General features: G+C 40.8%; 1 protein-coding gene across 2 annotated transcripts; it reads right to left on the bottom strand.

The window, feature by feature from the left end:
* Positions 1–394: 394 nt before the first annotated feature.
* On the bottom strand, positions 395–24,719 carry LOC143286880 (uncharacterized). Of its 2 annotated transcripts, none has more exons than XM_076594788.1 (6): positions 23,469–24,719; positions 22,248–22,290; positions 14,695–14,884; positions 12,723–12,940; positions 11,624–11,741; positions 395–9,765 (listed from the first exon to the last, which is right to left on the bottom strand). In XM_076594788.1, exons 1-6 carry the CDS (start codon positions 24,452–24,454, stop codon positions 9,611–9,613), a joined length of 1,710 nt encoding a protein of 569 aa, XP_076450903.1. In that variant the 5' UTR covers positions 24,455–24,719; the 3' UTR covers positions 395–9,610. The 2 variants fall into 2 exon arrangements, with proteins under 2 accessions (XP_076450903.1, XP_076450904.1); XM_076594789.1 differs by having other exon boundaries at positions 9,632–9,765; positions 11,594–11,741.
* Between the last annotated feature and the right edge of the window lie 136 nt (positions 24,720–24,855).

Here is a 24,855-nt window from a genome sequence, read left to right as displayed (position 1 = left end):
TCTTCCACTTGGGATTGCATTGATTTTGTTCAGCAAACTCAGTTACACCACTTGAGAGTACACAAAAGGTTGAAACCACATTTCAAATGCGAATTGCTCCAATCTCATTTCAAAGTTCAGCAGTTAGGGGGTTAAAGAACACAAACTGATTCTCGGACACAGGTGTGTTCTTTTACATCTGCATTTATCAGTGTGTTTTGGGGGGGTTTTCTCTCCAGGAATGAAGTTGTTTTTTTTTTCTTTCTTTTTTTGTTGATATTTTCTCATTCATTCCATGCAAATATATACCCTTTTTGTGACAGACAGACAGATATATAAATATGACACGCTTGCAATGCACAGACATACCCCCACACACGTTTAACTTTTGTTGTCCTGTGACTGATTTTTTTTTCCTCACACAATAAATCCACACAGCCAGATACCAAGCAGAGCAATCATTTGCGATTCAAAGAATCACAAGTTACTGTAGTGAAAAAAACAGTATGGTCATGACATCTTAGGAAAACTGCTACACTCCAAGTCCTCACAAACACTGTGCCATCCTGCTGGGGATGGATAGAGAGAAAGATATTCAGCACATGACAATTCAAATGAATATTAATATAACAAGATATTCTCAGATGGCAGTCATATGTGCACATGTCTGACAGCAATTCAATGGACTGACAAAAGACAAATACCAAGAACTGTACAGAATGGTGTGTGTGTGCGCGTGGATACTGTTTTTTGGAGGCGGTGGGGTTTTTTTTTTGGTTTTGTTTTTTTTCTTTCCAAAAAGGCACTTCTTTGGCACACATTTTCAAAACATTTGGATATTTTTGTAGGTGTTGTTCTTTCTTCCTTTCAAACAAAAAACAGTCTGAATATATTGGACAAACAAATTCCTCATGCTGACTCCACAAACTGGAAACCTAAATGACAAGTTGGTAAGAATTAAAATCTTTTTTTTTTTCTCATAATAAGACATTGTTGAATGTGTCGCCTTGCAAATGCATGTGATTGCATCAACTGATTGATTATGAAAACCAAAACCTAAAACAATTCGGTTCTATTTAAACTGCAATCAGAATCACACATACATCTGTCACATATTACCAAGTACAAAACACTGAATTTACAATAATTCATAAGCAGATCCATGGTGGGGATTGGGGGGAGGTGGGGTATAGTATGCAACGCTGCCAAACTTTCTTTAATTGTCACAATTCAGCACACGGCAGGAATGATATTTTCATTTCTCTTTGTTTTGTACAATAACTGTTCATTTTCATAAAGGAGAAAGAAAAACAAAGACAACTGTTGACATAATAATAATATCAATTTCATGAAAAAAAAAAAACACCAGAAATATTAATTATGAAGCCAACAAATAGTGAAAAGAGCAGCAACTTGCGCCTGTCCTTTGTGTCAAAGCTATGTACAGTGATGAAGCAGGCTTCACTCCACACCGCACTCAAGTTTGGGTTTCTCACCACTCACACTCTGCAGCCAACAGACATTACTGGCAAAGCAAACCGTGCCATGGTCACACACACACACACACACACATGAATACATACAAGCTGAAATGAAATGGTGTGGATATGCACTGAGGCCACTCGCTCCCCCACCAAATCAAAATGCAAACAGAGGTGCGATGACTCCAACACGAAAGTCCTTGAATACAGCATCAGTTGCGCACACACATAATCTACAGCGTGACTGTGAATAGAACAGAAATGAACAGAATTATTATTCTTACTATCTTTGCTTATCACCCAATAATTCAACTACACATGCCCATATCAGGGCGGAAAATATTGTCAATGATCCTGTAGAATCTGAAATTATTAGTGAAAAGAAAGAAACCTGGAAAAGAAGAAAAATTAGCCACAAATAGAATCGTACTCATGCACATGCCTGTGAAATTGACCATTCCATCAACTTTTCACCAAAGGATTAAAAAATGATAATGAAGAAACTGGACACTGACATAATTATACACAAAATTATATATATATATAAAACAAGCATACAAAACCAAAAATTTCAGCGGGCAACTCACATGTCCTATACACATACACAGATCATGTCAAAACAACAAAAAGTTAGGGATACTGTGTTCTCATAAATCAGACCCAGTCATCCAGACAACTGCTCAAATTGTAACAGAACGATACTCTCTGGCATTAGCATATATACAATGAAATCTCTCTCTCTCTGTGCCTCTCTCAGTATATATAGATATAATTATAGGCATTTCACTATTACAGTAAAAAGGAACATCTGAGGTGGAAAAAAAACATCTGTGTTTGCACTTGCACAGACTGATATGCAGCAATATTTATACATTTGTATGGCTCACCTGGCACAGATTTGAACACACATATGGTCACCAAAACGGCAGTCTGATCCAAAAATACATGATAAGGCATAAGTTTTATCAAGGCAAAATACAGGAATAAGAAAGTTATATCATTGCTGATCAGCATTTTTGATGTGCTAACAACATAAATTATGGAGAAAATGATTAATGTGTGTTTATCTCAAAACAAAACAAAAAAAACTGCACTCCTAACTTGGATCATTTGTCATATCATACCATGATCACTGGATTGCATGAATACTGATTGTTTCGAATATTCATACTCAGTAGTCAACATTTTTCATAACTGTCATGACACAGATGGAAGTCAATGCTGATATTTTGTTTCAAAAACATAGCCAAAAATTAAAAACTTTGAAAAATCTGGATCTTTTCAAAGACATAAAAAAGGCAAGTATTTTTGTTCACAAATAAAAAAAACAAACAAAAAAACATAACAAACCTGTAATGAACTCAGGGTGATGAAATAGCCAGGAAAGCATTGCTTTGTTTTCATTGTTTGTTATCTCTCATCAACTGACATGCGTCACCTATTTCTGTCACCGCTCAACTAGTCAAGAGTCAACAAGCAAAAAAGAAACAGGAATCATTGCATAGATTCTCACGACTGTAGAGTGACAGGGATTTTTTTTCCCCTAGTATAATCTCTTTTCATACACTCAAGCAAACCACCAACAAACCAGCACAAACACCTTGAACCAGAACAACCAAAAACTGCAACAGACAGAACCAGAACAACCAATACCTGCAATAAACCAAACCAAGCAGCATCTACAACAGACAAACCTTGGACTTAAGGGAACAACATGGCAGTGTACTGCAGTGAAACAAACCTTTCACATAACTAAAAGCAAGAACAACATGGCAATCTACTGCAGCAATATCCCTTGCTTCAAAACCAGGAGAACATGTTTCTGGAATGTGAAGACACACAGTATCAAGATCACATTGATTGAAAGCACAGGCTGCAGTAAATGCAAACTAAACTTCTCAAGTAGCAGGTGTTGAAAATTTGTCCATGTTCCCAAAACTGTGTTCCATCCTGAACAAAGAATATAGATTAAAAAATTTTTTTAAATTACCAGGGTTTATGATTCTTGACAGATATCTCTTTCCACCTTTTTGTGATATATAAAAAGAGGGGGAAAACTTCCAGCGTGAAGAAATGCAAACTGCACCACTTTATCCCAAACAGATCTACTGCTCAGTGTCATCCCCCACCCCACCATCCCTCCTCCAGCTGAGACTGCTGTATGAGATCCAACGCCATAACTGGAGTTTGGGGGAAAGCTGCTTAAAGTGGAACATTCTTCACAAATCTACCTGCAAAATCTGCCCATTTCCTGCTGTTTGCTCTCTCAGTTTCAGTTTTCAGTTTTTCAAAGATACATTAATGTATTCAGACAAATCCATACATGCAGCACCACATCGGCTTGGCAGATGCCTTACCAGCAGCATAACCTCATGTACTCAGGCTTTGAGTGCATGCATATATTATTTGTGCATCAGACAGGACTTCTATGGAATTTGCCAGAAGACAACTTACGTTTTACATGGGTTCATTTTCAGTGTACCAAGTATGTGCTGCACATGAAACCTTGGTTTATTGTCTCATTTAAATTCCAGTCAAACTTGAAAGAAAAGGTAAGGCTGGGATTGAGACCAACACCCTCACAGACAATGTACTGGCAGACAGGAGTTTTAAACCTTCTCATTTCCGCCAGCTTTCTCTTTTTGAAACTTCTTCCATGGACTTGCCATCAAAGAGCCACAGTTTAACTGCAAACCTCACACACTGTTGGGAAACCTTACAGCCTGATGAGCATGACACTGGACACACAGTGTTAACACACTTCTCTTTTCCATCTCTACATGCCTTCAGTTGCTCCAAAGCTTTAAAAAAAAATTAAGTCAAAGGCAAGAGGGAGAACAAAAATAGTAACAGAAAAAATGCAAATAAAAAAAGTACACATATACATTCATTCAAAAATGTTAAACCTCTACTGGTTACGTATGTGTGGGAAAAAATTGAAGAGTCAATTTGAAACTGAGTTTAAAAAGTAAATGGCTTACATGATTACACAGTTAAAATAAAAACATGGACATGCATTTGTGCTTTTGTGCACATTTTTCTTCACTTTCCAAGAAGACGAAGCAGAGCCTTTTTAAGTTCTTTTCTTTTCCCTTCCTGGGTGATTAATAATATTTTTTTAAGAAATGTACATGGACTGATTGGCAACTTTTAGAAAAAAAATACATGTGCTTCAGATCTCCATTAGCCAAACACACGTATACACGCATGCGCACACACAGACATACTTATATTATACTCATACTATGTATGTACATTAACATGTACGTATTTGTCAAGTTCCCCTCTTTGGGTCACTATTCACTCCAGAACAGAAACCTGTGCGTTGTTCTGCCAACTGAGCTACACACGCATCTCTAAATATCAAGGCAAAAGAAGTAAAAAAAAAAAAAAAACACTCAACAGCAGCTTGTGAACATGTGACTAGTCTGAAGTGCGCTTACAAGAATCTATACGACATTAACAGTGAGAAATATATATAAAAAAAAGTTTGTTTGCCATTTAAAAGTTGATTTCCACAGGAGTGAGAATATCATTAAATGATGTAATTATTCCATGATGTACATTTCCTCAAATGACAGAAGGGGCACCAAGGAAGTAAACTCTGCAAACAACTTGTCAAATGACATGTACCATAGGGCGCCAAAAGAAAGCATGGCTGAGAGTGAGAAACAAAGTAATAAATCAGAGGAAAGGAAACGAGAAGCATATTTCAAAACAAACGATGGTTGTGCTGTATGACAGAGAACCCCCCACAGCTCACGCAAGTCAAAGGCTGGTTATCTGATGAAACACAACAGATGACACATGTGGAGATGACTGACCAACAACTGAATTCAGTGGATCAAGGACTTTACACTCAGAAATAATGATCCGTGTTTGTAGAGCACAACAGACCGACAGAAATCTGCCTTTGCACTGATCTTATGCAGACTGTACAAAACATGTGGTGCTTGCTCAGCAGTGCTGGAAAAAAAGGAAGGAAAAGGAAAAGCATGCTTGAAAGACTGACAGATGCTTTGAACATGAAGAGTTTCTAGAACTCTCCATGAAAAGAATGAAGATTAATGAAAAATGCCCCAAGTGTGAACAAAAAGAAGTATCACAAACAAGTGGCATCTGATGAGATTGTGCAAATTTATCAAAGAAAAATAAATGATTAAAAACTTTTCTTTTTTTTGTTTTGTTTTGTTTCATAAAGAAAAATGTGACAGTGCACAAAGGAGTGGGGAAAACTGCAGTTAATCAGTGTGACCCAAAGTCAGTACAACCACCTGATCTGGACATTTCTCTCTCTCTCTCTCACCCTCTCTTATCCAAGCCTTTCCTCTACTGCATAACAGTACATGAATCCAGTATACTCAAAACACCAACATGTATGAATGAGTACACATACATATAGATATGTGTGTACACATGCATAGATGAGAAGGAAGAAAATGTATATATTCATGTTAGTATTACAGTTTTATACCCATTTTGTGATCTGCCCTTCTTTGAAGATGCATGCACACACAAATCATGCTCAAAATTTAACTGATAACCATTAACTGGATGGCACTTAGGTCTGTAATCACTAATACTCTCATCATCAACTTGTCAATAATGTGGAAAAGGATAAAGGTGAACAGACACTTTGGTTACCGAACCTGATGAAACATAACATTAACAACATAACCAATTTTCACACACAGTTTCACTCTGTGCAACCTGTCGAATCTGATCAGTGGTGTTTGTTCTCCCTTTCAAATCTTTCATGCAACCTCTCAAACAGGATTACATGTAACAACAACAACAAAAAGCATAAAAAAACTGTGATATATATATTATAACAGTGCTGCCTTCGCCACCAAAAAATGCGGCCAACAGAGCAAACCTACTGGCTATAATAGGATAATTTGCAGTATGACACAGTACAGTACATGATGTCTGAATCATTACGTGCATGAAAAATATAGCAAAATGCAAAATGTCACTCAGTCACACTATGACAACACACAGCGCAATGGCTGTAAGAGTTGTCAATGCAGATTCTGCATGAATCAGTTTGATACATCATTTTTGATAACATTGCAATAAGCTCTAGCACGCACGCGCGCGCACACACACACACACACACACACAAGCATACACACACACACACACACACTAAAATCAGTTATCTTGCGATTTAGCAGAAAAAATCTAAAATACCAACATCTGTCATCAAAAATCTGCTAGCAGTATTGAACACATAACGAAATATTTAGGCAACAAATGATGAGATCTGTCTTAAAAGTTCAAAATCAAAAGCAGAGCAGAGCAACACTGTTACACCCAAAATTTAAATCTGACCAGCTTGACTACCCTTCTTTCACGTAACATTATAGCGGCAGTCATTTGTGTGCTTTAAACTCCATCCACTTTCTCACAACCACAAAACAACAGTAAACACTAGTATATTAAAACTAAAAAACGTGGCTGGCACTTTGAATGAAATCAGAAGTAAATGACTGGTTCTACATCAGCCAGGCAAAATGTGCAGTAACATATCAACCAGGTGAACATCTTTAAAACTGGGACAAAAAGCATATTTGGTTTGTAAAGGGTTTTTTTTTTTTTCATATAACAAAAAGCAAAAAGTCACTTGGCCTTTTCTGACGCTGAGAAATCCGGCTATTTTCTTATCAAAAAAGCAGTTACCAGTTTTGGGTGAATCTGTTCATTCAGAGTGCATGGCATGTCAGTCACCTGAATATCAATATAAAACGTAGGATAAAAAGGTCCTCTGAATAAAACACTGGCCACTTCACCGGGTACTACTCACTACCTGTGGGGTCTCAAGTTCAGGGAACGGAAGGTGTCTGAATCAGGGGAGATAAAGAATCTTTGCAGACAGACCTCTCTGACTAATTGGTCAGTGCAGAAATTTGTCAACAAGTGTTCATGAACACTAGACATAAGGGGCAATTATTACAAACTACAGCTGACAAGTTATCAAAAGTGAAAACAATCTGGTATTTCATTGTACCACTACCTTAAGTTATTAAAAGTGAAATTTTTTAGTCTTTATATACCTGCCTAAGTTATCAAAAGTGAAAACCATGCACCTGGCAAAGAAACCTACAGGCAGACACTAAAGGCCTTTTCTGGAGCCAGATAAAGGCAAAAGCCCAGTATAGGGCACTGTGGACATCTCTTGTTGACGGCCCATACCCCAGAAGGGGAGAAAGGCCAACGTGATGCCTCAATCACACTGCTTCTCAATAAACTTCTCAATCCAATTTTCCTGCTTTTTACTAGGGCTTCCCTACTCCTTCTTCTGAGATAGTTATGAGAACCACAATTTCAAAATAAAGAAAGAAATAATCAACTCATTTTTACCATCTCTCTTGTTTCTAATTACAGATATAAAATGACAGGTGATGCTGAAGGCTGGTAATAAAACAATAAAAAGTAAAAAGTCAGCTCCGGATGACACAAACAAACATGTCCCAATATTATTTTGCTGACATAGCCAGGAACTGTTCAATGAAAAAAGAAAAAAAAAATCCAGTTGTTGGGTGGCACTAACAGACGATTCCTTCCCAAAACATCTTCTGTTTGTCTACACAACACTGTAAAGTAGAATAAGCCCATCCCCGTTTTCGCAATTATTACAGAAACAAAATCGGTTCTTGCCAAGTTGCTTTAGCTCACAATCACAACTCAAAACAATGGTTAATAAAACAAAGCCTTTAAAAACCAATCACAGTGTCAGAGATGATGTTGTTTTTTTCCCCCTCACTGGATCTGCCTTGATGATTAAAAAGATTATAAAGGTTAAAGAACCCATAGCTTTTTACAGCCACTGAGACAGTGAACTTAACATGGGTTACCTTCACTGTGTCTAGGACTTGGCATAGAAAGGCAGGGCGCAAACCTCTCCATCCATCGCTTTTAACCTTCCCCAACTGCCAGGTACCTGTTCACACCTGAATGGAATGAGAAATAATCGAAGGGCCTTTCCTCAGGACACAACACCGTGCCAAAAAACAAGGACTTAGACTGAACGCTGGAGAACACTGGATCAGAAGTCCAACACCTAACAAAGTCTGACGCTATGCCATAAAGTGCACTACACCCATACACTGTGAGACACCAAGCCCTTGTTGCTAGTACTGCTTGTACTTGGGTGAGATGATGCTATAAAGTGGTTCCTTCCTCAGTCAACCAGTGTTAAAATGATCTGATACTATTTTAACCACCAAAAAAAAAAACACCTATTCTAATCTTATCAATTACAATTACATTTAAACAATGTTCACTCAAAAAAAAACAACTTCAAAGTTTCTGCACATCGTTACAAAACTTTGCAAATAAGTTTTCAAATTATTCAGTCGGGTAAGAATTTTATTTAAATCAAATTGCTTCATTTAATATTAAATCCTATGAAGGCGTCCTCCACGTGTCTCAATGGGAAGCTCCGCGAACAGCCCAAACTACTTCCCTGTGTAGCTGGTCATCTGAGAAAGAACACCCTACTGCCTACAAGCAGCGAAAGAGGACTCTGCATGCACACACAGCAGGGAGGTAATATACTAAGGGAGGTCACTAGCCCCATTTTACTTTCAGTTTCAGTTTCTGCACCTGAGCAGAGTGGTATTTTATTTTGGGAAAATTTTCTTTTTGAATCCAAAACAGCCCCAAAATGATGTACTGAAAAATGGCAACACATAAATCAGTAACAAAAAAATGTCGGATTCTCACAAAAAGACAATGTTCTAACATATGTTTGAGCTTCACATACAAGATATATAACTAAGATTAGTTTGTCATGATGTACAAACGTCTTATCCATCCACATGATTATTTTTTTTCCACATATATTATCAAAATACATGCAGATTCTTATACATATTCATATTTCCCTTAAAAATAAAATAAAATAAAATAAAACCAATAAAAACTCTGGATACAGCTAAACACAGTTTGGTTCTTGTACATTAAAAAAAAAAAAAAAACAACATTTGTTAAGAGGAAGTGTGGATGTTTCTTACCAGCCATGGTCACACACCAAACAAACAAACAAACAACAGCACATGCAAAAAGAACAGACCAACCAAAGGCCACACAACGGACAGGCAGACAGACGTCAGACAGCTGGGGGACGCAGGCATTCAGGAACAAACTCAGTTGAGCGCAGAGAGCGTGCGAGGTGGCGTGAAGGTGGCCCCGAAAAGGTTGGCTCGCACGGCGGACGGAGACGAGTTGTGGTGGAAGTGCTGAGAGGAGGGACTAGACAGCTGAAAATTGTTCGGGTAGCTGCTGACACCGTTCTTATGGACTGGAACAGTAGAAAGCCACACCCTTCTTTGACATCATCACAGCATAACCCTCTTGCATTCACATATATATATATATTTCTTCAGAGATACCCTTAGTCCCGAATGTCTCACTGATGTGGCTGGGTAGTGAATGCAAGGTTAAATAAGCAAAGTGAAGAAAGAACTCACATGGAGAGGCAGTGTCTTCACAGGTTCACATGATGTGATATACACTGACTAAAAAATTAAAAAGAAAAAGAAAGAAAAAGATGGGGGATACTGAAAAGCACATCATCCAGCACAACATTTTAAATTATGTTTGCACACTGTCATGATCTGGACCTTTGACCCTGACATTTGAAAGTGTGTTTGCTGTAACAGCCATGACCAATCACTGTACCAGGTTTGATGAACATTGAATGAAAACCCTAAAAGGTTAGAGTTCTATCATATTTTCTTCTTCTTTTTTCTCCCCAACGCAAAATGCTGAAACCTTGAAATTTAACCTGTGACCTTGACTCTCTACATGTTTTTCTTGTCACCATTTCCGTCAATTTGTGTAACCAGCTTGATGAAGACTGTAATGTATTCAAGACCTTACCTCTCTTGTACACGACTTCACTGTCAAACTTGTCCCATTGTGATCATCAACAGTTAACTTGATCTTTGACTTCAAAGAAACAAGAGTGACATCTTACAGGGCCAGTTACTACACCAAGTTTGACGAAAATTGCATATAATTCTCAAGCTTTACATATCTGGCCAAGTGATTACTTTGACCTCAGCCTGCTTAGTACACCATTAGAAGCCTTGAAAATGTTTTTATTTTTCATGTTTTATGTGTGCTAAGTGCATGCAGGATGCTGTACACAGGATCTTGGTTTATCGTCATGCCCAAAATGCACAAATAATGTCCAGTCAGATTAACACAGATGTATTGGATTGTACTGTACTGTATTGTATTGCATTGCATCACATTGCAACACATAGTATCATATCTTATTGTGTTGTAATTTGTATTGCATTGTACATCCCATGAACTGAAGAAACATAACCACCAAGGATAATGCCAATTATTTCTTTGAACCAGTTGACTGCTGCAGACGAGTTGAGTATGCTCAACAGTGAAAGGCTGTCAACTTACTGAGATATGATTTGAGTTTACAATATCATAGGTCAGGATGTCAGTCATCATTCTTTACTGGGAGTTCTTCCTCTTGGGACTGCATTACTTTTGCTCAGTAAAGTCCATTGTACCACTTAAAATACACAAGTAGGAATTCCATACCACACTGATCTCATTTCAACGTGGCTCAGCCGTAAAGGGGTCAAACTGTCCCATTTGTACAGGGTACTGATACTTAGAACTAGCACACCCAATCAATCCTGCTGAATGAGTACAGTGGATTGCAATTAACTGAGTGTTATGCTGTGTAGCATCAATACCCACTTGTATACAAGTTTACCAAAACACTGTCGTAAACAAACAGATGAGTTAAAACAAACAGCAGAACTGCAAAAAGCATGTCTAATTTTCATCCAAAGAGCAGGCACACATTCATGCACACCCACCCTTACATGATTACCACCATTCCCAAGAGCAAGCACATGAACACATATATATGTATGTATGCATCACATGCACACTCCCACAACCACACACACTGGCAAAAAGTGGCATTATATACACACGCACACGCATACACACTGGCATACATGCACACACATGTATCACATGAAAGCTCCCACCACACACACTGGCATACACGCACACACACAACACACGTACATACACATTTCTAGACAAAACCTATGGCAACAAATGGCGCAAGTGAGCAGTATATTCACCTAGCGCGCATTATACAGTTGTCAGGCTACCTGAGCGGCTGGGCGTGTGGGGCAGAGGGGACCCATGGGTCGTTGTCACCGGTGATGAGGTCAGCAGGTCAATGTGAAGGTCATTGACATCTGTGTCTTGCAGACCCCACTGGATGGCCTATCACAGTAAGAAAAAAAGCTGAATGTTTTGTTGTTGTATTGTCTTTTTTTTTTTCGTTTGTTTGTTTTCTCTTCTTTTTGTACCCCAGAATTTGAAACATCGATGATGATGAATGATGATGGGGTGATGAAGATGCTGCTGTGGGGACCATTCAGATATGGGACTACTTGACAAGGCTGTACTTTCATTATAAAAAAAATAATCATCATATCCCGCCATCAACCATGCAGAAAGATAGAGACAACCTGCAGTGTTGTTCAGGAAATTAGACAAGAGCAACACACCCCAAAACGCATCCGTGAAGAGCATGATATTTTAAATCTTGATTGTGGTCCACGTCTTCTGGGTAGGAGCCAGCCCCAGGCCAAAAAACCCACCTCTGATGGGGTTCAAACCTGCATCCTCCCAGCTGTCAGTCAACGACACCAATCGCTTTGCCATGGCAGCTGTTAAAGAAAAAAATTTTTTTTTTTTTTTTAACAGATATCTATAGACATCTATAAAAAGCAGGAGAACCAATGAACTCTCAAAGTACTGGGTATTAAACGACATCAGACAGATGAGATGGTTGGCGCTACACCTATCAACCAGTACAGAACACACCAATGCATCAAGTGCCAGAAGACCACACTGCTGGTGGACTGACAGTCTCAGACATGTTGCACAGCCACAGCACAACGCTATGCCAGGCGTCCCTTTTTGCTGCAGATCACCAACTTCACCTCCCCAGAACATCTTCACAGCAGAAGAGGATGGGCAAAAGAAAGAAGGAAGAAGGATCTCTATGAGCTCCTCAGGCACATAGAGCTTCAATTTGTGTTACTGTGTGAGTTGCCTTGGGAATACACAGGATCACCTTGTGGCCCTGCCGTAAGACGCTACTTCATGATGAATCAGAATCGCCACCCCCTATGCTGTGAAGTCGTCATACTAATAAAACTCCCCAGCACACATCATACTGCAAAACCCATTGCTCACATGATTCACATATTCCTGCTCCAGGTCACAAGGCTGCATGGGACTCCCACTGTACTCGCTGATCTTGAACTCCTCCACGTGCTTCTGAGGGGTGGACGGCACGTCTTTCTTGACAGTCGTGGATGGCAATGGACTCGGGACATTTTCCTCTTCATCAGAATCACTGTCCTTTCGGAACGGCAGCCCAGCTTGGCCCTTTTCTATCGCCTCAAGGTTTTCTGCACACAGATAATGTCGTGTCGGTTCCTGCACTGTCAGTTACTGATGTCAAGAAATGTTGATTCACTGGAACTGGGCTGTCCTAGAATGTGTCACGCTATGGCCTGAAGTTTAACCTCACACAGTAATGCTGGACTTTCAATGACTGGTCCTGGAACAGTATGAGAGTGCTGGCAAGGACTTAATAATTTTCAAGTTGGAAATTGTTCCAAAAATAAATTCATGTTCCTAGTACTGTAGTAGTATTGTATATCTTATTTTTTTGCAAACTCACACACTTTATAATTTCTGTTCGGTATGTATACAAAACGTGTGTATGTGTGTGTGTGCCTGTGTGTACATACAGCAAAATATTACACAAGTTTCCCAACAAAAACGCATATGCACACACACAGTGACAAACAAACAGTGCAGTTGTCACCCAGTGGACTGAGCACCTGACCAGTGTTTAGTAAGCAAAGGTAGGTTCAATTCTCACATGGACTCATTTTTACTTCCTTCACCATGAAACTTTTGAAGCCAGTTTGGTACAAGCTTCTCTTTCTGATGAGACAATATAACAGGTGCAACAGCTGAGTGGTTCGTGTTGGGCTTTTAAATCTGCCCATTCTAAGGGTTCAGGGTTCAAATCCAGGTAACAGCAGCTTGGTGGGTAAAAGGCAGAATTGTTTCCGATCTCCCAGGTCTACAGATGCGCAGACCAACCAGAGTCTGAACCCCTTTCATGTGTATATCACTTGAAGATCAAATATGCACATTAAAGATACCTTAATCCAAGTCAGTGTTGGGTGGGGTTATGGAAACAAGAATATACCCAACATGCACACTTCTGAAGGCACACACAGTCTCCACCCTGCAAACCAGGACAGACCTTGCTGTTCAGCAGTGAGACAGGGTATTTACTCCACAATACAAACATGAGCACTGTTTTTCACTCTGTGTTTCACACAGACACACACAGAGTAGTTTTACTAGTAAAACAAATATACTTACAGACAGAAAAAAAGATAAGAGAGGGGCTGCACTAAGCACTCTCTCTAGGGAGTGCAGCCAAAATTTCACACACACAGATTTGTTGTGACAAAAATGAAATACAACACAACACACACATGTATGTTCACACACACACACACTCACTCTGAAAAGTATCGTAAATAAAAACATGTTTTAGAAAAATCTGAAGAATCACCTCATTGAAAATAATTAACAGTAATACAAATTTTGACCTGTTAGTCTAATATTCCTATTAATTGTGAAATGTTTTGTATATGCTTGTGTTGGCAAGGATTTTGCACTAAATGGGGGAACATGTGCATGTGGATGGGGTCGGCATGGTGTAATTGTCCGAGAATTTGTATTCAGTGGTGTATGTGTGTGTGTGTGTGTGTGTGTGTGAAATGGAAATGCAATTGTGTATTTCTTTATCACAATATTCTTGTATATATATATATATGCATTTTGTTGTTGTTGTTGCTCTTCATCTGCTTGTTTCTTTTCTCTCTCTCTCTCTCTCTCTCTCTCTCTCTCCCCTATTTTTTCTTCTGTTTTTTTCTTTCTTTTCCCTTCTCTTTAATTTTTTTTATTATTATTATTTTCATTGATGGCTTGATGTAAAAAAGCAATTGTTGCTTATTCAATTTACCATCATGAAATAAAATCTTGACTTGACTTCACACACACACACACACACACACACACACACACACACTTCATCAGACAGTAATACAGTCACCACCACCACCCCCAATCTTACCAGGATAGGCCATGCTGTTGAGCAGTAAGACAGGGTCCTTCTTGCCCCACTTGGCAATCTCCTCCTCCATCTTCTTCACCTTGGCAGGGTTCAGGGCCCACAGGCAGCCTTTCTTGGCCCCACTGTTCAGCTTGGGGTTGTCCACTTTGGCAAAGCACTTATTGAGGGACAGGTTGTGCCGTACAGAGTTCTGCACAACATGTATACATGGATGATATTGATAGTCCTGTTTGACTTTGACCATCAGAACAGCAGAGGAGGCAACTTTTGTCCCAATTATCTGGGCTAGATTTTGATAATAGTGAAGACTGTCTTGCCCAAGTTACATCCCCACTCTCTTGGCCAAGAGGGCTTTTGAACAGTCTGTGTTGGGGATGGTTCCCAAAGGCCAACTAGCCCCCAAGACTGCAGCACTGAGAGTCAGTGCAGTCTACACATATCATAAATAAAGGTATAGCATTAGTTCGTTCAAGACCCAAGCCCTGAAAACTTTACCTTAATAAAATAAGGGCAACAGCTAATAGGCTGATAAACTGAACTGTACTGTCTACATTAGTTAGTCCAAGAGTAAAATGTGAAATAATGACAATAATCAATTTATCATGCACATTTCACAATTTATAGCACAAAGATTGACAATACTCACAAGTGTTAACTTGGCCTATCTATCACAATATCAGAATCTGAAAAATGTACTGATCTGAAAGTGGATCCCAATAATTTTCTTTACTTTATTTTTGTCCTTTTTTTCTCATATTAATAAATGAAATCATATCATATATAGGTTATGAAACAAGTTTAGTACAAATAACATTCCTGTAATTTCACTTTTTAAGCCATGAGGCTGGACACAATTTCAGTAAGATGATATCATACATTGTGTCGAACGAGTATGTTGTTTAATTTATTGATTTCAATAATAATTTCTAATTCCTCAAGCAAATGCTCTGCTCAGTGTCAAAAGTAGCTGTTCAATTATTGATTATGATACAAAGGCATGAAAAATGTGATGCTCCCTAATCATATTGTCAGTTATGCTAAACAGCTGAATGTGCAGTTAACATTAGACTGGACCTGTTTATTCACATGATATAATCAAATTACTGGTCAACAAATAGGGAAATAACACAAACAGCCACTGGTCTGCGTCACCCGTTAATTTCATAACTTGGAAAAATGCGAGATTATCGTTTCACAGCACCCACAGCAGCTTTAGTTAGATTTAGGGTGGTCAGGTGGAAGGGGAGATGGGTCCAATACAGACATCAATAGAGAAGAGTTTGGGGATCTTCTGCGTTCGTGGGCTGCAACTCCCACGTTCACTCTTATACATGTTGGAGAGGGGGCTTTACGTTTATGACCGTTTTTACCCCGCTATGTAGGCAGCCATATTCCGCTTTTGGGGGTGTGCATGCTGGGTATGTTCTTGTTTTCTTTTAAAACTAAAACTAATTTTCTATAATATACAATTACTCTATTGTAGATAACTGATTATATCATCCTCAACTCCATCAACTTCTATCATGATATAAATTTTGTCTTCAGTTAAAATTCACGAGCTTGGTTCATCTGTTCACGGTTTGGTATCTGTCAGTCCCAATGGTGGTGACCTTCATTCTGAAAAAAAACTAGCTCTTAGTTTTCGAGTTCAACAGATGTGCCGATAGATTTTCTGACTTTGTGGAAATGGTGACATCGTCAGATTCATGAAGGTTTTCGCTGAGGGGACAGTGACACTGCGGAAGCAGTGGGGTTGAGTTTAACGACCTATTGACTGACGCCCTTGTGGTTTGTTCAGGGCTTGGGTCTTGGTTCAGAGAAGGTTGCATTGTTCTGGTATACAGGGGGGAGCCCTGAATGTTTGTCCGGGTGGGAGGTCCGTCTGGCGGGACACAGTGGATTGTCCATCTGTATAATGAATCAGAACTGGCTCTACCGAACACCACCCAAGCGACTCAGCAGCAGTGCTGGGTTTCTTTGCCGAATGGCCCGTGCGGTGAACTGAAACTAGTAAAAGTGATAAGAGCTTCCCTGTGGACTACAACAAAAGTAGTCTGGACTCCAGGGGTGTGCTTTGTGTGAGGCAAGCCGGTAGAAGAGAGAGAAAGAGGGGGGCAATGCCATTGAAAGACATGCATTGCAAGTTTACAGGGGGCAGGGGTGGGGAGTGAGGGGTAGGGGGACATGGCCGGGGGGAAAAGAGGGATGGGGAGTATACTGGTTCGTTCATGTTGGACGATCTCATGGTAACTCATGTGTACATGTAAATAGTAAAATTTATGAAACAACAGAAAAAAAACTAACTCACTAACGCTAAGTTCTGTAAGAAATAAAAACATCTAAAATTACATGTATACACCACACATTATACTTTCGTTATTTCATCTTGGGTGATTGCCGGGTCTCCTTTATAATTACATCTGACAGCTGGTTGTACAATACTCTTTTATTCCTTTAGTATTGTTATGAGACAATGCATATGTTGTTGACTGCTTTTGAACAGAAGGCAAGCTGTTGGCGAATGATTTGTATTGCACGAAATACTTTTGTCCTGAATATAAATCACAAATATAACGGTACCATACAATATTGGTCGACGAATAGCGTTATTCAGCCTTCTGCTTGAATATGTAGAATGAATATATATATTTGCCTTTTTTCCATTAATTCTATTTAAAATGTCAGTATTGACTATTATTAACTATTATGTGGTATTCTGTTTCTAGGTGCCCAACTGCAAATGTTATGGCTAGCTTCTGCAAAACGTATAGATTTGTTAAGAGTTTCTGCAGTAGCAATAACATCATGTAGGTAGTTCCAGGAATTGATTTTCTGCTAGTGCTAAGATCTCCCCTCTAGGGTGCCTCAGTGCGTCCCTAGCAAGGGAGTGAACTCTGTAGCCGCACCTCCTCGCCACGTTAATGTGGGTGTTCCTGCGGGGACATGGGGCAGAATGGGCATGACCTAGTCATGGCGAACGCGGCACGGGTGCGGACGATCGGCGCAATAGCAAGACTAGCTCTCGGCAACTCACTCAAGAGAGGTCGCAGACTAGACTGGTCAGGGTAGATGGAGCTCATTAGCCTTGGCAGGCAGTCCATCTAGGAGAAGGGAAACTCTGATTTCAAACCAACGGGTGGGATACCCAGCTAACAATCCCCCCCTGTGCTCACAGGGCAGGTCTTTGGACCATGAGCCCCGGGTAGATGGAGCTCGTTAACCTTGACAGGCAGTCCATCTAGGGGAGGGATCCCCAATCTCTCACATCCCCCTGTGCTCACAGGGCAGGACTCTTTAGACCTGAGCTAAGGGAGAAGCCCCCTGACAGAAAACTTGATCCGGCCTGCCGAAGACGGAGTGTGTCAGCTACGGCGCAGGTTTCTGGTTAAAAATTCAGGACACACACGCATCAACGATCATGGTTATGCGTCAGACCACTTTGTCGTCATGGCGTCGTCCCTATCAGCGACAACCGGGGAGGGACGGAGCCGGGCCTCCTGCCTCAAAGGGGCCCACCAAAGCGACCGGTGCCTCTGTCAACCTGAAGGTCAGGGGAAGGCAGAGTAGAGCGACTGACCAGACAAATTCACCACCTGTCAACCTCACAGTAGCTCAGTGGAATGCAGAAGGGCTGAGAAACAAGAAACCAGAACTCCAGGAGTTTCTCCGAAATAACAACATTGATGTCATCTGCATTCAGGAGACCCATTTAAAAGATCCCCAAAGATTTTTTATTAGAGGCTACGAAGCCTTCCGCCAAGATCGAGAGGACAGACACAAGGGAGGAATCCTCACCCTCATCAAAATCTCCATCCCTGCAGTAGAAACAAGCAGATCGGGAAAAGAGGAGCTAGAGCATCACACAGTCAAACTGCTACTGCCCAGCGGAGAACTACTGATCACCAACTGCTACAGCCCTCCAGGCTCAGCTCTAGCGCTACACAAAGTGAGACTTGAAGCTTCCAGACACCTTGTGGTTGGAGAATTCAACAGCCACTCGCCAAGCTGGGGCTATGAGGAAATGGACTCACGTGGTGAGGAAGTAGAGGACTGGATGATGGACAACAAGCTCATCCTCATCAACCATCCAGAGGACAAACCCACCTGCTACTCCAGAGCATGGAAGACCTGCTCAACACCAGATCTGGCCATCGCCACAGAAGAGGTTCAGCGACTCACCTCCAGAACAGTCAACACACAGCTAGGGGGAAGCGACCATCTGCCAGTCATCCTCAGCATTTCCAGCATAGGATGCACCCAGCACAGAATGGAACCCAGCTGGAACTTCAAACGAGCTAACTGGACTCTCTTCAAAGGAAAAGCAGACAACCTCTGCCAAGACATCAGTACCTCCAACAACCTCAACAACAATGTCAACCTTTTCAGCGATGCACTGCTGCGAGCAGCAAAGCAGTCCATCCCAAGAGGGAAACGCAGAAACTACAAGCCCTACTGGAGTGACACTCTGAAACAGCTCCATGCAGACCTAGACTCCGCCAGAGAAACCATGGAGCAGAGCCCCACTCCTGACAACATCCGGGAATACAACACCATCAAAGAAACCTTCCAACAGCAGAAGAGAACAGAAATACAGAGGAGCTGGAATGAGAAGACCAGCAGTCTCAACATGGAGAAGGACACCGGCAAGTTGTGGAACCTGACCAAGCTTCTGAACGAAGACACGGGCACCAGACACAGCAGAACTGTCATTGAGGAAAATGGCAAGCACCACGCGGGCAAGCAGGCAGCCAACATCCTTGCAGATTTTTACAGAGAGGGCAGCACCACAACACTCCCTGAAGCCCGAGTGCAGGAAGTCCAGAGGGAGATCAAGGAGAAGCTGAAACAGCAGAACCCGAGTCAGTCCATGATGACAGCCTTCTCCATGGCCGAACTCAGTGCAGCCATCAGGAAACTGAAGAAAAAGAAAGCCCCTGGGAAAGACGGCATCCCGAATGACATGATCAAGAACCTGGGACCTGTAGCCAGACAGAAGCTTCTCTTGATCATCAACCAGTCCTGGGACACAGGGAAACTTCCAGACCAGTGGAGAGAAGCCATCATCGTCCCCATCAGAAAGAAGCAGAAGGATAAGACTAAGAAGTCCAGCTATCGACCAATCAGCCTCCTGAGTTGTCTGGGCAAGGTGATGGAAAGGATGGTGAACACTCGACTCCTGAAACACCTTGAAGAAAACCACCTGCTCAGCAATACCCAATCAGCCTACAGGAAAAACCGCAGCACCGAAGACCAGCTGGTGTACCTTGCACAGGAGATAGAGACTGCCTTTCAAGAAAAGAAGAAGGTGCTTGCAGTCTTCGTGGACCTAACCAAGGCCTTCGACAAGGTCTGGAAGGCAGGACTTCTCCTGAAGCTCCGTAAGATAGGTTTCTAAACATGTGAACTTGGTCAAGTGTGTGATGTCACTCAAAAGGACTCTTCCAGATGTAATAAATCATCAAAGTCAAATAAGTAAATTTGTATTTTAGATGCAAAAATAACACTTGCGCAAGTGCAAGAGCAAGTGGCCCAACTAAGAGTGAATGATAAAATAAAACATAGAATAAAAACTATGTGTTGGTGTGTATAGTGTGTGTTTACTTTAAAGGTCATAAATATTCTATATAAAAAAAAAATTAAATTAAAAAACACTTTTTGCCTAGTCATTCAACAGGCTGACAAATCTCAGTTTGAAGCACATGCTTTTGATATGCACACACTCATGCATGACAACTGACATGCATACACAGTCTACACACCACATGAAAGAAACCCCTAAATATTGCAATAATCAAGCTTTAAAATAATATGCTTGTGAAGTTGGAAACAAACAAGTTTAAAATGTTTCCCCCTTTTCACTCAAGTTTAATCTCAAAATGTTGTGCAAAGAATGTTCAGAGTGAGATGACTCAATTAAATCATTACGACGATCATGTGTAAGGAATCTCAACATCCTAAACATCTGTGCCTGGAAACGGCCAAAGCACATTGATCAATAATGATCTATATAAAACTGCCAGGCCCAAACTCACAAACTGAAAATACTTGAAATATTCACTATTTAGCTGTATTTTTCAGTCACCAGAAACATGTGAATGCATACTTTGTTTCTTTTTAAAAGCTAGCCACTAACCCAGTTTGATTCTAAATTTCTTACTTTTGAACACAACACTAAGAATTTATGGTTCATACTCATGACTCCCATTTTGAAATATTACACACACACACACACACACACACACACACAGAGTGACCTACACATTGCTTGCAAAAGCCATCCAGGCTACATTATGATTTGGCTGTCACCCTGAACAGCCAATCAGTAACTTCACTGTTTACTCAAAAAGAGGTCTTCATTCGTTTAACTTTAATCTAAAGGGGGGAAATAGGATTGGGGACGAGGGTGTTAGGGAGAGGGATGTTAACAAAGCCACAAAACATGAACAGACACACCTATTCCAACACAAAGACATGTAGACCGAGTGACTCACACACCAGTGGTTTTCAAAGTCTTTGTTCCCTCTCCATTCTTGAAAAGCATAAAAAAATTGTTTAAAAAATAAATAAACAATTTTTTTTTAAACGGTTAGGGATAATAGCACAAAACATGAAAAGACCTGTTTGGTCACGGTGAATCTGTGACACTCACATTGGGGCAGACGGTAAGGGTAAGAAAGGGGGGGGTGTGTGTGTGTTGGGGGAGGTCGATGAGTGAGTCATAATCTGTTTCATACACCCTAGTTCATAGTTTATCAATATTAATTTCGTCATTTCATCATGTTCCGTATTCATGTTGGAATTCTTATCCATAACAATGTACTTCTAGACCACTGAAATCAGCTTCTTCAGTCAGTCGGTTTACAGACGACAAAATCGTGAAAAAAGGAGTTATTTTTCTTCAGTTCCTGTGTCGGCCTACACATAAAACTTGTCAAGACTTGTTCACTTAAGTACAAAGCAATTAACGGGGTTATCTCCAAACAAAGAAGACGCAAAATCCACTCAGTTCAAACTTGTTTGTTGTTTGTGGATGTGATGTGTGCCTGCGTGTGTTTGATGTTGTTGTTGTGTTGTTTTCTTGTTGTTATTGTTGTTGTTTTTAACCACCATGTGTGTGTGGGTTGGTTTGGTTTTGTTTGTTTAAAATAATCTGAACACAAAGAACCCTTTTCATAGCAAGTCCACTTCCAAACCCGACTGTTCTAAAATCCTAATGAGCTTATCGGCGAAAGGCCAGTCGTTCAACCCAACCAATCAACACTCGCTTCAGTTCTGGTCACCTGTTCTGTTGACCATGTGACTGAATGGTCCAATCAACGGATACAATACCCTTGGCTCGGACAGATGGCGAGTGGACCACCACCACCCCCCTCCCGCCCCCCCTCCCCCTTCCATAAGCCCCACTGCCCTCCTCCTCCCCACTCCCCACCCACTCCCTCCCCCACGAGGCCTGACTGACAGAACAGGACGTATCAGCAGCCGACGACAGGTGGGCAAGTGGTTCACATTAGAACGAGAACAAAGAACTGTTCGGGCCACGGGTGTGTGCTTACCTTCCAGCCATCTGGAGCAGTTTTGAAGTATGGGAAGTTCTCACTGGAAACAAAAACACAAACAGACATTAGCTACTAAGCCAGTAGCCCCCCCCCCCGCCCCCCCCCTGCCCCCGTCCCTCTCCTCTTTCATACACATTCTCTTTCTCTGACTTCCATCGACGTTGCAAAAATAAATGAAATAAAACCGAGTAACAGTCCCACATATATTATCTCTCATCTCCTCCTTATCCCCCCCTCCCCCCTCCCTTTTTTATATCTTTTTTTTTAATAATCCCACCCCATTTCTACAGATTTTGCACACACAAAAATCTACTCACAACAATAAAGTCTTCAGCAACAAAAAAGTATACAAAGTGCAACTAATTTCTGATGCTGGAATGTATTAGGTGGGGGAGGGGGGGGGGGATATCACTGCTGTACAAACAGCATTACCATTACCAACATCATGAAACTTTAAAAAAAAAGAACAATGACAATGATTTTGATTTTTTTTTATCAAGTGTCTTGTTTAACCTGTGTAACTTCCTCAGCATTCAACACCTGGTTCCACAAGGAGTTCATAAGAACAAAGACAGGCTGAGATAATGTGGGTAAGTATTAAACACAAGTTCGATATGAAATGTTACGAGTGAAAAGAAATTTCACACAAAGAATGATCCATGGTATGTCAACAGACAACACACATACAAACAATAATATCAAAAGGGTACAGATATGAATAATACACAATACCAGTCATACACTAGTGATAGAATCTAAAACTTCTATGCACACACATGTACAAACTGAAGCACAGTATACATTCACACACAAGCATGTTCACACATACACATAGACATTTCACTTACAATTTGCATCAGAACTGCAAATCACACACGACAAGGAAACTGAAAATGCTTGTGGGTCCAAGTTAAAAATGCACAACAAACGTGTTTAAATTATGCAAAACTTTAATCAAGCAGTCTACACACTCAGCATGCACACACAAATGCGTCTGTACATAACTTTGATCACACACACACACACACACACACACACACTTTTTTGACATTTCATTATCTTCAGTCACAACAAAAATATCAATAATTATATATTTGTCATGTTTTAATAAAGACAAGAGCCCGTCTCCATCAGTGACTGTCAATACGTTTAATGTATACATACATTTTATATATTATATATATATCTCATCAGTACATTAATCATTTCATCACTCACCACATAAAATTGTAGATTTCACTGACTGGCAGGTTGCCTGTTTTGCTGTTTTTCAATGCCAAGGCAATCAGACAACTATAAGAAAACACAGGTTTAGGGTATACCTTCTCCTCAAGTTTATGATGATGCTGTACACTAGTAACAGTTTGAGATGGCTCGGAATGATGTTGAACGAAGTTTGTGTGTTTCAGTGGACTCGCCACTGCCACAGTGATAGGTCTTTGTGTGGATGGTGTGATGCCACTTTGTAAATGTCCAAGTAATACTGGGGAACATTGGGAGGGTGTCAAAACATTCCTTCCTTTCTGTACCCCACCACTGGCAGTGGCACTAGACACAGTCTGCAGGTCAATCTTTTGTGGTGAAGCTATGAATGTCGTCCCAGCGACAGAAAAGGTGCCACCACCACCAAGAATGATGGTGTTGGTTTTCATGGGGGAATGGAGAGATGTATTGCTGGTGCTCACAGTGATAGGCATTGCTACCAGCTGAATGTGCTGTGTTTGTTGTGCTGCTGGCTGTTGGACTAAAACAGTCTTCACATCCTCCATATTACTACAGTTAGCATGTAGTCTCATTGCCGCGCTGTTTGGCGAATCCATTTCTGGTTGGGGTACTTGTTCCTGGTGTTGGTTCAACGGCTGGGTTTGTTGTTCTTGCTGTAAGGGGATGATACTCTGGGGAGTTTGTTGTTCATGCTGCAGAGGCATAATAGTATCGGGATTCACAGGTTGAAGTAGACTGCCCTCGGTTAACGAAGCATCACCGTCTGTATCGAGACTGGTTAACTGAGACAGCGATGTGTTATGCAGCCACTGTCCAAAATCGTTGTTAGATTCCAGTAAATCGAGATCGAAGTCGCTGAAAGCACGGTCGTTGGAGCTGAGCAAACTGGAGAAGCTGTCCATAGTGTCTTTTTCCTCGCATTCTGTTAACAGAGGATCCCCCTGTACCTTGGTTCGTCTTGAGAAACTGTGTGTATCCATGGCGAAAAGAAAACAAAGTCCGGCTGCGGCGAAACTTCAGAAGAAAAAAAATTCCTATTCTGCCTGAGCACGGTCGCTGTCGTTTGAAGCCATGTACACTGAATGCCGCCAACTTACACACAACAAACAACACACGTGCTTCATTCCGTTCATGCTAGTCACTTGGCACTGCAGACCGATGGTCAGTAAGTCACTAAGTTGCAGTCGACCACTTGTTTACGCATGTGTCACGGTCACTGTCACACAAAGTTGATAGTTTCGACTCGTCCCCGAAGCCGGTGGCCAGAAGACATGAACGGTATAGTACAGAGTAGTAAAAATTCAGTGATGCGATTGGCTGACCTTTCTCCTGTCACACGTTTAAAATTGGCCACTTTGATTGGATAACTCAGGCTACTTGC

This window comes from Babylonia areolata, chromosome 10 (genome assembly GCF_041734735.1).
Source record: "Babylonia areolata isolate BAREFJ2019XMU chromosome 10, ASM4173473v1, whole genome shotgun sequence".
In the NCBI taxonomy this organism is placed as follows: Eukaryota; Metazoa; Mollusca; class Gastropoda; order Neogastropoda; family Buccinidae; genus Babylonia; species Babylonia areolata.
The sequence above is the reverse complement of the archived record's forward strand: the minus strand, read 5'-3'. Positions and strand labels throughout refer to the sequence as shown.

What these genes read in the sequence shown, in the direction of transcription:
- LOC143286880 (XM_076594788.1), bottom strand. Translation starts at nt 24,454, where the DNA reads ATGGATACACACAGTTTCTCAAGACGAACCAAGGTACAGGGGGATCCT. An exon ending in CTGCTCCAGATGGCTGGAAG is followed by an intron (nt 14,885 to 22,247) that starts GTAAGCACACAC and finishes CATGTTGTGCAG; the next exon opens with AACTCTGTACGGCACAACCT. An exon ending in CCACACGCCCAGCCGCTCAG is followed by an intron (nt 9,766 to 11,623) that starts GTAGCCTGACAA and finishes CTACTGTTCCAG; the next exon opens with TCCATAAGAACGGTGTCAGC.